Below are 15,097 nucleotides of genomic sequence, written 5' to 3'. Positions count from 1 at the left end.
TGGGCATTATCCCCAGCTCGGCAGTGCAATATCAGAGCAAATGGCCCTGCAGAAATTCAAATCCATTGTTAGGGTTAGAACCCAATTGATCTGAATAAATGTAATTACTTTACTTACTTTCAAAGCTATATATCTCGTGGTTTAAGCCAAAATATATCCGTCATCACAGATCACAGATCAAAGAAGTAGAAGATTTACAGCTGTTGTTGCTGTTATGCTCTGCTAAATGTGCGAAGTGCAGTGACAAGTCTTTAAACAATTCTGCAATAGTATTATTGTTCTTTTTCCCATTTGTAGGTGAATAATGCTTTTACATTTGAGTAACTCTCACATTTTACTTTACAAATAAGTAGATTGACATACATGGGTCTTGAAAGAAAGCTAGGTTAATAATTGACAGTATGTATGTTGTGTGAAGTGCCTATAGAAAATAAATATATTTTTATATTACATTGCTAAACTTTGTAAGTACAAAATGAAGAGTATTGTACTCAACTAGAAAATAATTTATTATTTCATCTGTTGAGCATACTGCCTAAGATGTGGTGAAAATGGGGTTAAGTGGGATTATAATAAGGCAATGATAACTGCAGTCTTCTCAAACATGAGGTTAGAAAGGAATTTCCTAGCTTTTCTTTGAACTGATCACAAGTGCCTTTGTTTGGATTACTATTCTAAAGTGAGAATAGTTAGTGGCATTTGAAGATAAGAAGGTGCACTATTGATCTGAAGGCATGATAGAGTTCCTTTACCATTTAAAATATATTTACACATTTTATTAAGAACAATAACACTGCCATTTATTTAAATAAAATACATTTTATAATACATTTGTTTCACAACAATGTTAAGTGGTTCAGGGAGTAATTAAACATTAAAAAATTATTGAACTGAAACAATGATTATATCATTCATGCCAATAATTTCACTTATTGAACTCAAACAGAATTGAAAACAAACAACAATGGATCAATTGCCAGCTGCAAATTTTCCAATTTTACTCAGAACACTTGTCAAGTCTCTTGAACTGTAATTAAACCAACCAATGGGGACTTTTTTTTGCCAGTCTTTTGTATGAATGCCAACATAGTTCATTCCAGGGATGAATGATTAAGGGATGCATAGCCAATGTGTCACCAAGTAATAACCAAGCTGTTCTGAGAATTTGATGATTCCAGCTCTCCAGCTGCAGAAGGAGGCAGTGAATGGCTTCAGCATTATATAAAAACTAAATGGACTTGGAATGCAAATGAGCCAAATAATTTTACAACAAGTGCAAATAGCATCAAAAGTTGAGTTATCACAACAGAGTATGATCTTGAAGAGAAATACTTGAAGCTGCAATTTACAAAATAACTTGGTTAACAGAAAGCAACATCAGCATTATTACAACAGCTCAAATTTATAGTGCCTTTGCCATGGTAAAATGTTCATGGTCTTTCACAGAAGTACAGACAAATATTAACAATGAGCCACAAAACAAACAGTGGGAAACGTGACTGATAACTTGTGTAAAGGGATACCTATTTAAGAAGAACTTTATGGGAGGAGAGATGGAAATAATCAATGAAGGAATTTCAAAGAAAAAGGGACAGTTGGCTGAAGGTATGACCACCAATTGTTTGGTGAAGGACATTTGCTAGAGTTGGAGGAACGCAGAGTTCTTGGTTACAGTGATAGGGAGTGTAAGGCATTGGACAGATCAAGCTTTTAAAATTAAGGCCTTGATGGAACCAATCTAGATCAGCAAGCACAGGGTAACAAGTGAATAGGATTTGGTGAGAGTTGGGTTGCAGGAACAGAGTTTTGTATGAGCTCAAATTTATGAAGGATGGAAGATGAGAGACTGGCCAAGGGGTATTAGAGTTGAGACCGGAGGTAACAAAAGCACAGTTGAGGTTTTCAGCAGGAGATAGATTGAGGCAGAGGTGAATTGAACTATGTTAAACATAGAATCTTTATGATGGCTAGAATGTGGAGTTTTAAATTCAGAAACAAAACGACCAGTTTGCAAACAGGCATGTTCATCCTGAGACAATGCTCAAGGAAGCAATGGCATTGGTGGCTAAGGAGTGGAATTTCTGTCAAGGGCTGAAGACAATAGGAATAAATACCACAAATTGCTTAATTTATTTTTCTGTCTTTCTTTCCTGAAGGTAATGACTTTGACACAGAAAATTCCCAGATACAAAAGTTGACAGAAAATGTTAGCGGGCTGTTCATTCCTAGTTGAACTGAACCCTGTATGTATCCAATGGCCTTACATAAGCATTTCTAGCAAGGGTCTCTGAATAGGAATTAAGAGCAGAAACATCAGCTTACTGGAGATAGATAGGCTAGTTGTAGCGCTCTTAGACCACTTTACTTCAGATTTCCTAATTTAACACATCCCGGGGCGAAATCAGAGATCATCCTGATCTGTATAGTCCAGCTGCTTATTGGGTAAACTCACCAAGTCCTCAGAAGAACCTGTAAATAGGTTTAAAAATATGAAAACCTTTAACTATGATAAATTATGACCATCACAATCATCTGGATGACAATCTCAAACAACAGTCCCTGCCTTAATAGTTTACAGAACAGAAAATGCTCAACATTGTTTATAAAATTCACTACTTTAATCAGTATTGGACCGTATATTTAAAAACGTTCAGGTCTGCTTCCACCCTACAAATCTAGTTGACAATGAAAACAGCATAACTCAGACTGAAAGTCAGAACAGACATGTGCATACCATGATTTCAATAGCATTTGTTAAAGAACATGTATTTTTATTTAGTAATGATGTGAGATATTAATTAGACCCTGTCCCCAGTTATTGGCCAGCTTCTAATAGCTATAATGAGAATTCCTTACATTCTAATTTTACATCAGGAGGAAGAAAATGTTTGGACTCTGCGACACACCAGTGCCCTCTAGAGGATCATTACCCACATTGTAAAAAGTGCTGTTACACTTGAGGCAAAGAAAACTCGAAAAGAATGGATCGACATTAGACAAGAATATTTTTAATGATTTTATTATATGCAATCACGAAAATTGGCAAGCAGTGAGACAGTAATTTAGTGTGTCCTTTCTCTAATTATGGATATCACGTTTGAAATAAATGGTGCAGAGTCTTGCACCTTTCAAGACCAAGAACTGCTCTCCTAACACCACCATTCTGTCTGTAATTAGAAAAAAAATCTTTCCCAGTTTAACTTCTCTGTTCTCAGCCTCCTGCATTGTCGCACTCAAGTTCAATCAAACAGGGCAAACACATTGTTTCGTTCTATTAGGAACTTTGCAGCCTTAATATTAATTGAAAAAGGGATAGAAAATCTTAAGTTATTGAAGTGTTATAACAGTGGACAAGTCAGATTCCAGAGTGAAACCTGGTATGATAGACCCTAAGTTTTATTTTTGTAATTTTGTTACTGTGGTGATCGGCGACTGAACATATTCATAGTGGCTACCAATGTACTTGTAACAAAAGGACATTAGTTTATTACATAAAAGAACAGGAATCAAAACAAAGCTATTTATAATTTGGAAAGATCTCATCATAAATGTAAAAAGAAATCCTTACATCCTTTACAAACACCTGACCTCAGTGAAGTATCACCCCTAGCTTCACTTTAAAACTTCCTAATCACTTAAGTAATTTTCAAGCTTTTTCTTTTGATTACTTTGTGTACATTCACTAAATGTGATTCTCTGTTACTGTCACTCTCCAAGAAATACAGATGCAGACTAATTCAGTGACTTATTCCCCCTGAACTCTTAAAAAAACTCAGATTTTTTTGTAGCCCTGTCTATTTGGACTGTTAAATGGCTTAAGACTTCTTTCCAACTCTGATGACCTGGAGATTGCCAAAATTAAACTACCCTTTTGATAGTTTTGAGGAAGGGTCACTCAACCCAAAACATTAATTCTGATTTCTCTCCACAGATGCCACCAGACTTGCGGAGCTTTTCCAGCAATTTTTGTGTTTGCTCTTCTACTAGAATGGATCTTTGTAAACTGAACTTAACAGGTTTCTGACTTCTAGCCTCTCTACTTCTATACATCATAAAAGGAAAACTAAATAAACACTTCAGAATTATCCCACCAAGTAGCTAATCTTGTCACTTAGTTTAGTTCACATAATTTCTTGGAAATGCTATATTGATCCCCAGCTAAAAAAAAAATTAGTTGCTGATTCTTATGAACCAAAACATTCCATCGACCCAAAAAATGAAAACCCCATCTACTTTCACTTTCTAACCCAAGTTCCTAAATAATAATTTATGAACTTTCATTTCACCTTGCCACCCCTCCAGAAAAAAACTGAAAAGATATCTTTAAAATGCATATTCCTTTTAAGTGAAAATGTTATCTTATTGTTATTTCTATTTCATTTGGACAGTAATAATATTTTCATTAACATGGCTTCCATAACAAGCTTATTCTATTAGAGTCCATTTCGATCATGATACTCATTTGCTTTCATATATCCTTTTGATTAAGGATTTACTTTAAAATTGTCTTTTCCTGGAATATGAATAATTTTCAAATTAAATGATAGTGGCATTATACTTCCACAAAACAATTTCAGTGTGAAATCTGAAAGATTATACTCCCTATTAAAATAATGCTTCTGCAGAGTTGTTGGATATGCAGGTTTCAAAATGTTACAAAGCTAACACCAGACTCATAGAATCATACAGTACAGAAGAGGCCCTTCAGCCCATCAAGCCTGTACTGCCAGAAATACACTACTACCTATACTAGTCCCACTTTCCCACTCTAGGCCATAGCTTTGAATGTTATGACACTTCAAGTGTTCATCCAAGTATGTTTTAATGGTTAGAATGTTATCTGCCTCAAGGACCTTCTCAGGCAGTGCATTCCAGACCCTCACCACCCTCTGGGTGCAAAATGTTTGTCTCAATCTCCTGAAAACCTTCTGTCTGTCATTTTAGAAGTATGCTTCTTTGTTTTTGATGGTTCAACTAAGAAGAACAACTTCTTTCTATTCACCCTGTCCATACCCCTCATAATCATATATACCACAATCAAGTTTCCCCTTCAGCCTATTTTGCTCCAAAGAAAACAGCATAAGCTTATCCAGCCTCTCCTCATAGCTAAAATACTCCATCCCAAACAACAGCTTTATGTATATCCTTTGCACCCCCTCCAGTGCAATCATATCCTTCCTATAGTGAGGTGACCAAAACTGCAGTGCCCTAATCAAAGTTCTGTACAACTCCAACATAATCTTCCTGCTCTCATAACTTATACCTCAAATGATGAAGGCATGCATGCCGTATGCTTTCAATGTTGATTCTCTTGCTCCTCGGATGCTGTCTGACCTGCTGTGCTTTTCCAGCTCCACACTCTGACTCTCATCTCCAGCATCTGCAGTACTCACTTTCGCACTGTATTAACCTGTCTCGCCACATTCAAGGATTTGTGAACAAGCACTCAAGATCCCTCTATTCCTCTGAGTTTCCCTTGTCGTGTCACTTCTTCCAAAATGCATCACCTCACATTTATCAGGGCTAACTTCATCTACCACTGATCTGCCCTTCTGACCAATCCATCTAAATATTCCTGTAACTCAATCTCTCACTCTCAATCATTGAATATGTCTCATGACATGAATTCAATTTTCCACAGAAATAACAAACTACTGTAACTGTTTGATCGCCATTTTGTCCCACTACTGTGCCAACCGCAATGTCACTGGCACTAACTGCTAGTTCTTATTAGCTTAGCATAATTTGAGGTTACTAAAACTGGTGTGGCAGTCACCAGTATAACTATCAAATTGTCAAAAAAAAAAACAACTTTTTGATCATTCAAATGTCTTGCCTTTTTATAATAAATTTGTCAAAGGAGCCAACACAATGCTGAAACGCAAAGAAACATTTTATAAAGCCCACTCATACTAAATTACCACCGAATTTTCTTCTATTTCAGGCACAGGAAAAATCAAGATCGCTTCTTTTGCTTCTTTGGGTGCTACTTAACCTTGTCTGTCAGTGTATCCAAAATAAGCCACCATTGCATTGACAATTCATTTCACCAAATGTCTGACCAAAAAATTGCTCTTTGTAATCAATGAAACTGTTCAATCAAGTGCAGAGCACAACATAGTCATCTAACTTACAACACCATTGCATAATCCTTTGATGACCTTGTTGACTAATCATTAAAAGATTGCTGGTGAATTTTTTAATGCCAGCTTATTGTCCATGATAAAGTCCAGCCAGTGCTATAAAAGCCACTATCCCTGTAACATGTCAATCTTTGTAGTGAACTATGCTTTTAGAATCTTCTCAATGCAATTCTCCAATCATGGAGTCGAAAAGGAAGCCTCATTTAGTACAATATTGAATTTATGATAAACTATACATAATCCTTGTAATCTCTTGTTTTGACAAAATAAGTGAGCTTCTGCAACTATGACTCAGTTCAATAATATCATTATCCATCAGAAACCTAGTCTCTTTGTTCACTTGAGCTAATTTCCTTGGGTTGAATCTGCAAGGATATTGATTCATGGGTAAAGTACCCTTTACAATAACATTATGTATAACAAAACTCATGCTTCTGTTCTATTTAAATAAATCAATTTATGAGTATGTAGTAGCTTTTATAAGTAATTTCAATAGTTTACTAGGACATGGCGTAATATTCAACTGAATATTTCAAATGCATCTTGTTTTATCCAAACTGATTACTGGAGTATTGATTTCGGAATTTTCAATTTCTGATTCACTCTCCAATCACTCATATTAAATCTCACTCGCTACTTCCTTCACTACTCCAAATATGATTTTGTAGTGGCTGTCATCCCTGTCATGAAATAACATTAATACATTAACATGACACACTCACTGATTTTTCCACTTTTTTGGCTAACTCATGCTTTGGTTGGTTTCTCAGAAATTTAAAAATCACACAAACCAGGTTATAATCTAACAGGTTTATTTGCAAGTACAATCTTTCGGTGCTTGTACTTCCAAATAAACCTGTTGGACTATAACTGGTGTTATGTGATTTTTAACTTTGTCCACCCCAGTTCAACACCAGCACCTCTAAATCATTTCAGAAACTTGACACAGGTTTCTAAGGTTTGGTTTACAAATGTCTCTTATGTTTACATTTCCTCGCAACACAGGTTAGAATGTCAATTTAAAAGGACCGAATATTATGTAATCATTTGGGGCATCCCTGATGGCAAACAGTTGAAAATAAATTCCCTTATCTCAATCATTAGGATGTTTTTGACAAGTAGTTCTAATCCTGAATCTTAAATTTTGATGTCATCTTTCCAATGTTCTGTGATATTGTAGATGATAAGCTGAAGATGTGAATTGCTTTTTCCCAGACTATACATAATTTCTTTAAATATTTGTAACCTTGACCTGATTGTATTTCTTTTGGTAATCCATGTCCTGTAAAAAATGAGATTAACTTTTCCACTGTCATTTCTGTTACATTTCCCCCCAAATATGTGCCTTCAGGAAACCTTGTTAAAACATCCTCACCTGTTAAATGATTCTGATTATCTGTTACAATACTGCTAATAAAACTGATAACAAACAAGTTTGGCTCTACTTAAGTATGTGAGTACATTGCATGGCACAACTCTCTAAATTCAGGATGCACCTGCTCTATTTCTTCTACAGTGGTTTGTTGCATTACTTTGACTCCAACTCCTCCATTTACTAAATCACCCTTTAATCCAAGTATATATTTTGGGATTGAAACCCCGGTGTTTGCTTCCAATTAATATTTTTCTCCATTATTAACCCCTCTGGAAAACAAATTGTAACATCTGCAGTAAGTTTGAAAAAAGGTATAGCAGAGAAGCATTAGAAATTAACTCATAAATTTATATAAATTAGTAAAGTAGTTAACTAAGTAGAGATGGCTGTACAGCTGATGTGCTGTAGCTGTATGACGTGGGAGCTGGCTGATCCCATTGTGAACTGCAGTGACCATATCTGCAGCTAGTGTTGGTTGCTTGAGAAACTTTGGCTCAGAATTGATAATCTGGAATCTAAGCTTCAAACACTGTGGCACATCCGGAAGGGGGAAAGAGTTACCTGGATGCTTTGTTTCAGGAGGCAGACACACCTGGAGAATTAAGTAATTGAAATTCAGTTAGCGATCAGGAACAACAGGGTGTGACACTAAGTGAGGCAGGTTGGAGAATTCCGAGGTCAAGAATGAAGGAGCCTCAGCTCTTGACTTTGTCCAACAGGTACTAGATGCTTGCTCCCTGTGTTGATGAGGAAAAGGGTTGCGGGGAGGATGAGCCAGCTGACTATGGCACCATGACGTCGAAAGCCATTCAAAAGGGGGGAGCAAAAAGACAAGTTGTAGTTTTTGGGGATTTATAATTAGGGTGACAGATAGTATCCTTTGCAAGCTGGATCAGGAGTCACACATGGCCTGCCCGGTGCCAGCATGCAGGACATTTATGGGCGGCACGGTGGCACAGTGGTTAGCACTGCTGCCTCGCAGCGCCAGAGACCCGGGTTCAATTCCCGCCTCAGGTGACTGACTGTGTGGAGTTTGCACATTCTCCCCGTGTCTGCGTGGGTTTCCTCCGGGTGCTCCGGTTTCCTCCCACAGTCCAAAGATGTGCAGGTCAGGTGAATTGGCTATGCTAAATTGCCCGTAGTGTTAGGTAAGGGGTAAATGTAGGGGTATGGGTAGGTTACGCTTCGGCGGGTCGGTGTGGACTTGTTGGGCCGAAGGGCCTGTTTCCACACTGTAAAGTAATCTAATCTAATCTAATTTCTGACCGGCTTGAAAGGATATTGGAGCGGGGGGGAGAAGGATCCAGTTGTTGTGGTCCAAATTGGGACAAACAACATAGGAAAGGTTAGGAAGGAGGACATGTTTTGGGATTATCAAGCACTAGTAACAAAATTAAGGAACAGGTCATCAAGGGTCATAATCTCTGATTACTACCCGAGCCATGTGCAAATTGGCTTAGGGATAAGAAAATCAAAGTAAACACATGGCTAAGGGAGCAGTATGGGCAAGACTGGTTCCATTTCATGGGGCATTGGCATCAGTTTTGGAACAGGAGTGTCTGTACTGATGGGGCAGTCTCTACCTGAACTGATCTGGAACCAGATCATGGTCTCAAAATTAGGGGGAGCAGATTTAGGACTGAATTGAGAAGAAACTTCTTCACCCAGAGGGTTGTAAGTCTATGGAATTCCCTGCCCAGTGAAGTAGTTGACACTATTTCAGTAAATGTTTTTAAAGCTAAGATAAGATTTTTTTGAACAATAAAGGAATGAAGGGTTACAGTGAAAATGTGGGTAAGTGGAGCGGAGTCCACGAAAAGATCAGCCATGATCTTTATAGAACTGCGCAGCAGGCGCGAAGAGCCAGAAGGTGTACTCCTGCTCTTAGTTTGTAGTCCTGTCATTCAGCATCAATGACTGACTTGCTCCAGTATCTTGCAATATCTCTATTGGTTTAAAATAAGCAATTAACTTTAGCATGTCCAGTCTTATTGTAATAATAGCATATCATTTTCTTCACATCACTTTTAGATGCTAGTATCTGTCTTATTGCGTTGGTGTTCTTCTGCTTGCTACCTAAAACTAATGCTGTTTCCATCTCCAGATTTTCTATTCCTCCAATGTTCATTCCCATAATCACTATTTCCCTACCAGTACATGACTGTCTTGGATGTCATGGCTATCTACCAAAACTGCTGCTGTTTAGATTTTTGATACTTTACCCTTATCTAAATATGTTTTAAGAGCTCCCAGAATACTATTCTGGTATTCTTCTGGAGTCATACTTTCCCTCACATTTTCAAAATTTTTCTCTAACTTCAGTGATTGAAAGCACTGATCCCACAGTATTTTTTCTCTTGCGAGTTCAACAAATTGCTTATCACTTGTTCAGCTTTTCTTCTGCTCCAGCCAGCAATCTATAATCTCGTTTACCTACCCCTTTCATAACTCTCAGCTCCGCCTTCACCTATCTACTCACCTCTCCCTTTCCCCATTTCAGTTTCAGCATTAATACCAATTTTTCTTAGCTACCTAAGGTGTGAAGACTCGCTGAACTCGAAAAGTTTACTCTATTTTTCCCCTCACAGATGCTGCCAGACCTGCTGAGTTTCTCCAGCAATTATTGTTATTTCAAGAAATATTGGATCTGATTTCTTTCCTAGATTCTATATTTTAAATGAAAAGCTTTCGGGACAAGCTAGATCTCCCAATGAGTTACTCTACATTAACTCACTGATATGACCCAGATGGCCTACCAGTGGGTCATTTCTCAAGGCAGTGCCCTGAACACAGTCAACCCACCTGATTTAAAACACATATTTTCTAATTTGTGTGTTCAGAGATGTTATTACACACCACTGGAGCAAGCAGTACTTGAACTAGGCATCCTGGCTCAAACTTAGAGACACCACCACAGAATATCAAGAACCCTACTCAATTAAAAATATAAATAAAGACTGGCAGTTCTTTGATAACCAGAATTAACATGTGGATTCTTCATAGCAATAGCATTACCAATCAGATCCCACTTGCCACCCAAATAGCAGCCTCCTTTCTTGCATTATAAATCATTTTTCCTTTGTGTTCTTGCAAATTGCCCTGATAAGTTAAAAAAAACTTCAACAATATGTCTTTTTCAACTAAACTATAGAAAAGCAGTCTGAGTTCAGCAAAGACTGAAAGTTTGCATTGCCTGTGGAGTGAATTTAAAAATGACTCGTAGCTTTCAGACTTTTGTTTTGACAAGGTCTGGATAAGGGTATCAAAAGGTTAGAACAGAGCCAGAAATTGGAATTAAAGAGTGTACAGTCTCTAGTATTCAGGGCTACAGCTGGACTAATCTCCTCAACCATTGAAGGCAACAGCGGAAGGAATATCAACGATGTCACTGAGCAGACAGGACCAAGCGGACATATACCAAGAGGAATTGTACAATTTTGGGGAGCTGTCATGTACAACTTGAAATTATTTATGCCATAATAGAGTTGTCTCTTTTTTTCCATCCTTTTAATTTATTTACATATAGACACACACAAACAGTTTTCTTCTCATTTATTTTAAATGTTTATAACTTTCAATAACTATTTAATAAAATTGTTGTTTAAACATACTATTTGGTATTGAGTCATCCATTCCTCATATCCAGAGTACAATCCAAACCTAAATGAGATTCCACAAGGGACTCTTCCACTACACATATCACTAATATTTTATAATTACAATTAGACTGCAAATAATCCACTTTGAACTAGAAGTTTTCAGCTGAATATTAACTGCAACTCACTTGTGGTTACTAAATATAAAATCATTTAACACTTTTTGATTTTGTTTTTATAAACTTTTGAGAATCAAAAGGAAAAACAAACAAATATCATTGGAAGAAATAGCTTTATACAAATTAAGACAAAAAAGACCTTACAAGATATGTCAGCCTAACATAACCAAATGGTTGTCAGGCACTTCCTATAAACGTACAACAATATTGTCAGAACAAAGCTATTTACAAAATGTTTTTCTTCAATTTTATTCTCCATCCCTTTTCAAACATAAGCTCCCCAACAAAAAGAAAAATCTGCTCAAGAGTCTGGAACATGCGTTCAGATATACTCTCAAAGTTGTAAATAATAAATGAATTTTGGAATTAGTCTGTTATTCCACTATGTCTAATAATTAATTCAAAAGTATCACACACACCTCTGACAGCTAAATACATCTGACGTGGTTAAAGAAAGTCATACCACAGCAAACAAAACTTACAGTAAATCCATTGTATGTATCACATTCATACAGATGTTTATTGTCTGCATACGGAGTGTGTAATTTTAGCAACAGAATTTACTTTCTGGCATTCAAAACTACAGCACTAATGTACCAGATTTTAATGGCACTATTAAAGAGTTTTAACTCTAAACCAAAAATACAAAAAGGCATATTTTTCACCTATTTTACAGAAAAAGAACATTTTAAGAGCAAATTCTATGCCCATTGAAAATATTTCTGTACACAAATAAAACACTGTAAACTAGTTGGTGCTTTTGATGGCGAACCTCAAGTTCCTAATTGAAACCACAAGCCCTCGTCAAACTACGTTTTTTTTAAATTACTGATGAGTTCCCACACGAGAAGATACTATTTATAAACAGGCAATGGGAGTACAAATACCTGAAACTTTTGGTCTTTATGCATCCCATCTCTTATTAAATAGTAGATTAAAATGCAGCACTTTTTACCTAATCAAAAGGTTCTTTCATTATGACTCTCAGCAACATGCTCAATATATTTCTACTGGCCTCAGCATTCAACTAAAATTTTATTTGTGGCCAATTTCCACATCTGAGGTTGAACCCTGAGTATCATGGGGATACTTGATAGCATAAGCCATTAGGATAAAAGTCAACATTAGTCTAGATATATTGGAATCATTGGTAGCAGTCATGAGAGAAAGCTGGGCTAATTTTTATCCTCCCTAACTAAGGAACACTGAAGCTTATTATGGTGCTTAATCAAACCAAAATTTCAAATCCCACACAGGTCAGGTCACTCACCAAAGACCAGGGTCCTTCTTGATTTAAAGAGCTCATTGCAGTGCAATTTTGGCTATTTGCTTTTTGAAAAATAAGGGCTATTACTCTTTTTTTTATAAAATTAAAACTCCTGCCCCTTATAACCAGCACTTCAAGAATTCAGTGAAATTTAGGCCACCAATGATTATTTTCACACAATTTCTAAAAAAAAAAATCACATGTTTACAATTAGATATGATGAACCAACTAATCTTTTCATGCCCAATTTGCTTCTAGATTTGAACATACATTAATAAATAGGCTGGTTTGTTTACCAAGTGTTTATATTATGACAAAGATTTGATTAATAAAAGGTTCAAGAGAAAGAAATTTCAATACAGTTAATGACTGATGAACAGAAACTTTGAACCTAGGATAGCAAATTTAAATAAATGTGAGGCAGTGACAGATAAAGGGTTTAGACCCAACTGAAATACAAGATTATAGGATTTTTTAATCCAATTATTGGTTAATAAGCAGAAATTCCAAAAATGTTATCAATAGCTGTTTTTGAGTTTTTTAAAAAATCAGCTTATCGTTTGAAATAAAAGAAAGCAAAATTAACAGAGAAATAACATAGCATTGTTCTGGAACATATAGTATAACTACTTTCAGTAATAAGGCAGAAATCAGTTGCCACATGAGCAAGTATAATTAGTTAATAGGTCACATTTTAAACTGCCATTTTGGAAAACAAAACCATTTAGCAAGCAGCTTGGGAGATACGCATTTTTAGATTTATATCAAGGATACTGCCATAATAGTAATTTTATAATTGCTCCACTTCAAGCCTTCCCCAACAATGTATAAAGGACTCAATACCAAATTGGCTGTACAACCAAGAAAGTGTGGAAGACTCAAAAGAGCATGCAAAACTTGTTTTCACAATTTAAGCTTCTCAATTTTGTGGTAAAGCCTGCAGCAGTAAAAGCAATCTTAGTACAATATTATTACCCATCTCAGCTGATCTCAAATTTTTAATGTACAGTTGCCTTGGCTCATAAATCCACTGCTTTAAACAAATGTCGTCAATGCCTTACAAAAGCATTGCAGCTTCAGTCACCTTACATTTTAGTCTGTTGTTAAAATCAGGAGTCATCAGCTCTTTCAGTGTGCTCTTTAGTACGTTTTCTGACATTCTGCTTCAAGTAATCTCCACAATCATTCACCACAGCCTTCTCAAATGTTTTACTACTGCTTTCATCTGCTTGTGAGCACAGATCATCTTCAGTTTCATCCTCCTCCTCCTGAAACCGCCAATCTTTTGGCTTCAATAACTTGGTTGGTGGCATTTTTCCTTCTAACAAAATAAAATTGTAAAATTTTCATTCAGAAACAAAATCATGGTACTAAGAGATAACAAAAGTTGTGTTTGATTATAATACAACCATAGATTGCATGCAATATATTGTTCAAAGCTATTTAATATTTCTTATAAGTAAATATTATTGCTTTCTTGCAATAATCCCACATGACTCCATTCTCCTTGAACTGTCCTTAGTTTTGTTTGGAGGTTTCCTTCTCCTTTACTTCACTGAGCCTCTGCACTGAGCAATTCCTCATCCACTGTGATCTTCACTTCAACTCACCATGGTTTTTATTTCTCTTGATTTCACTACCACTTCCTCATTCTTCCATTTTTAATTTTCTTAATTTTCACAGCCACCCCTCTCTCTGCCATCTCAAGTGTGCTCCCTAATCCCATATCCTTATCTGTGATTGAAACTTTCATTAGATTAGACTAGACTCCCTACAGTGTGGAAGCAGGCCCTTCGGACCAACAAGAACTACCTTATATTTCTCAAAACTGCATTTGATCAACTCACTCATGAGTACCTTTGATGTTCTTGCACAGAATATTTACTTTCCACCACCCTGTTATATCCACCAACTTCACTCCTTCAAGTACAAAGGGTGCTTCATTCTGTATATGTGACTAGATGAAGTGCCACATGGACCTTATTTTTCTCATCAAAACTGATCATCCCTGTGGGATCATCCTGGAGAGCAAAGACAAATCTGGCTTCTTTCCTTCACTACCACCTCATTCTTTAACTCCTTCTCTTCTGTATTCTCCATAAATGCAAAGAGAGTGACTTAAGATTTAAATTGAGGCTAGCCAATAAAAGCAAAATACTGCAGATGCTGGAAATTTATAGGAAATCCAGGAAATGTTGGAGAAACTCAGGCCTGGTAGAATCTGTGGATAAAGAAACACAATTAATGTTTTGAGTCCGATATGACTCTGCTTCCGTATGATGGTAATGAGACAAGCGCAATAGGCTCAGATCTGAAGTGGTAGGCAAAATACAATCATCTTGGATGCGTAAATCTAAATGCTACTATTAGAGAATCTTGAACGATATTCATAATGGAACCAAAAGATAACCAGATCTGAAAGATAACCAATTTTCAAAAACCAATCTCCTATAGTGAACTTACACAAACATTATGAACTTGAGACTTTACCATACAGTCAGCTGCTTCAAAGTCACAAACATTACTGCAAGTATGTT

General features: G+C 36.4%; 1 protein-coding gene across 2 annotated transcripts in view; it reads right to left on the bottom strand.

Annotated features, from left to right (window-relative positions):
• Positions 1–761: 761 nt before the first annotated feature.
• tmx1 (thioredoxin-related transmembrane protein 1) overlaps positions 762–15,097 on the bottom strand; it is a 28,548-nt gene continuing 14,212 nt past the window's right edge. Inside the window, exons 8-9 of one of the 2 annotated variants that reach the window (XM_043697632.1) lie at positions 13,650–13,881; positions 762–2,469 (exon numbers count right to left, since the gene is read on the bottom strand). In XM_043697632.1, coding sequence (XP_043553567.1) covers positions 13,670–13,881 — 212 coding nt within the window. In that variant the 3' untranslated portion in view covers positions 762–2,469; positions 13,650–13,669. Of the gene's footprint in view, positions 2,470–11,055; positions 13,882–15,097 lie in introns of those variants that run through there. The other variant, XM_043697631.1, reaches the window with a different exon arrangement.

This window comes from Chiloscyllium plagiosum, chromosome 10 (assembly GCF_004010195.1).
Source record: "Chiloscyllium plagiosum isolate BGI_BamShark_2017 chromosome 10, ASM401019v2, whole genome shotgun sequence".
Lineage (NCBI taxonomy): Eukaryota > Metazoa > Chordata > Chondrichthyes > Orectolobiformes > Hemiscylliidae > Chiloscyllium > Chiloscyllium plagiosum.
Note: the sequence above shows the minus strand (reverse complement) of the source record. Positions and strands in the feature narration are given on the sequence as shown.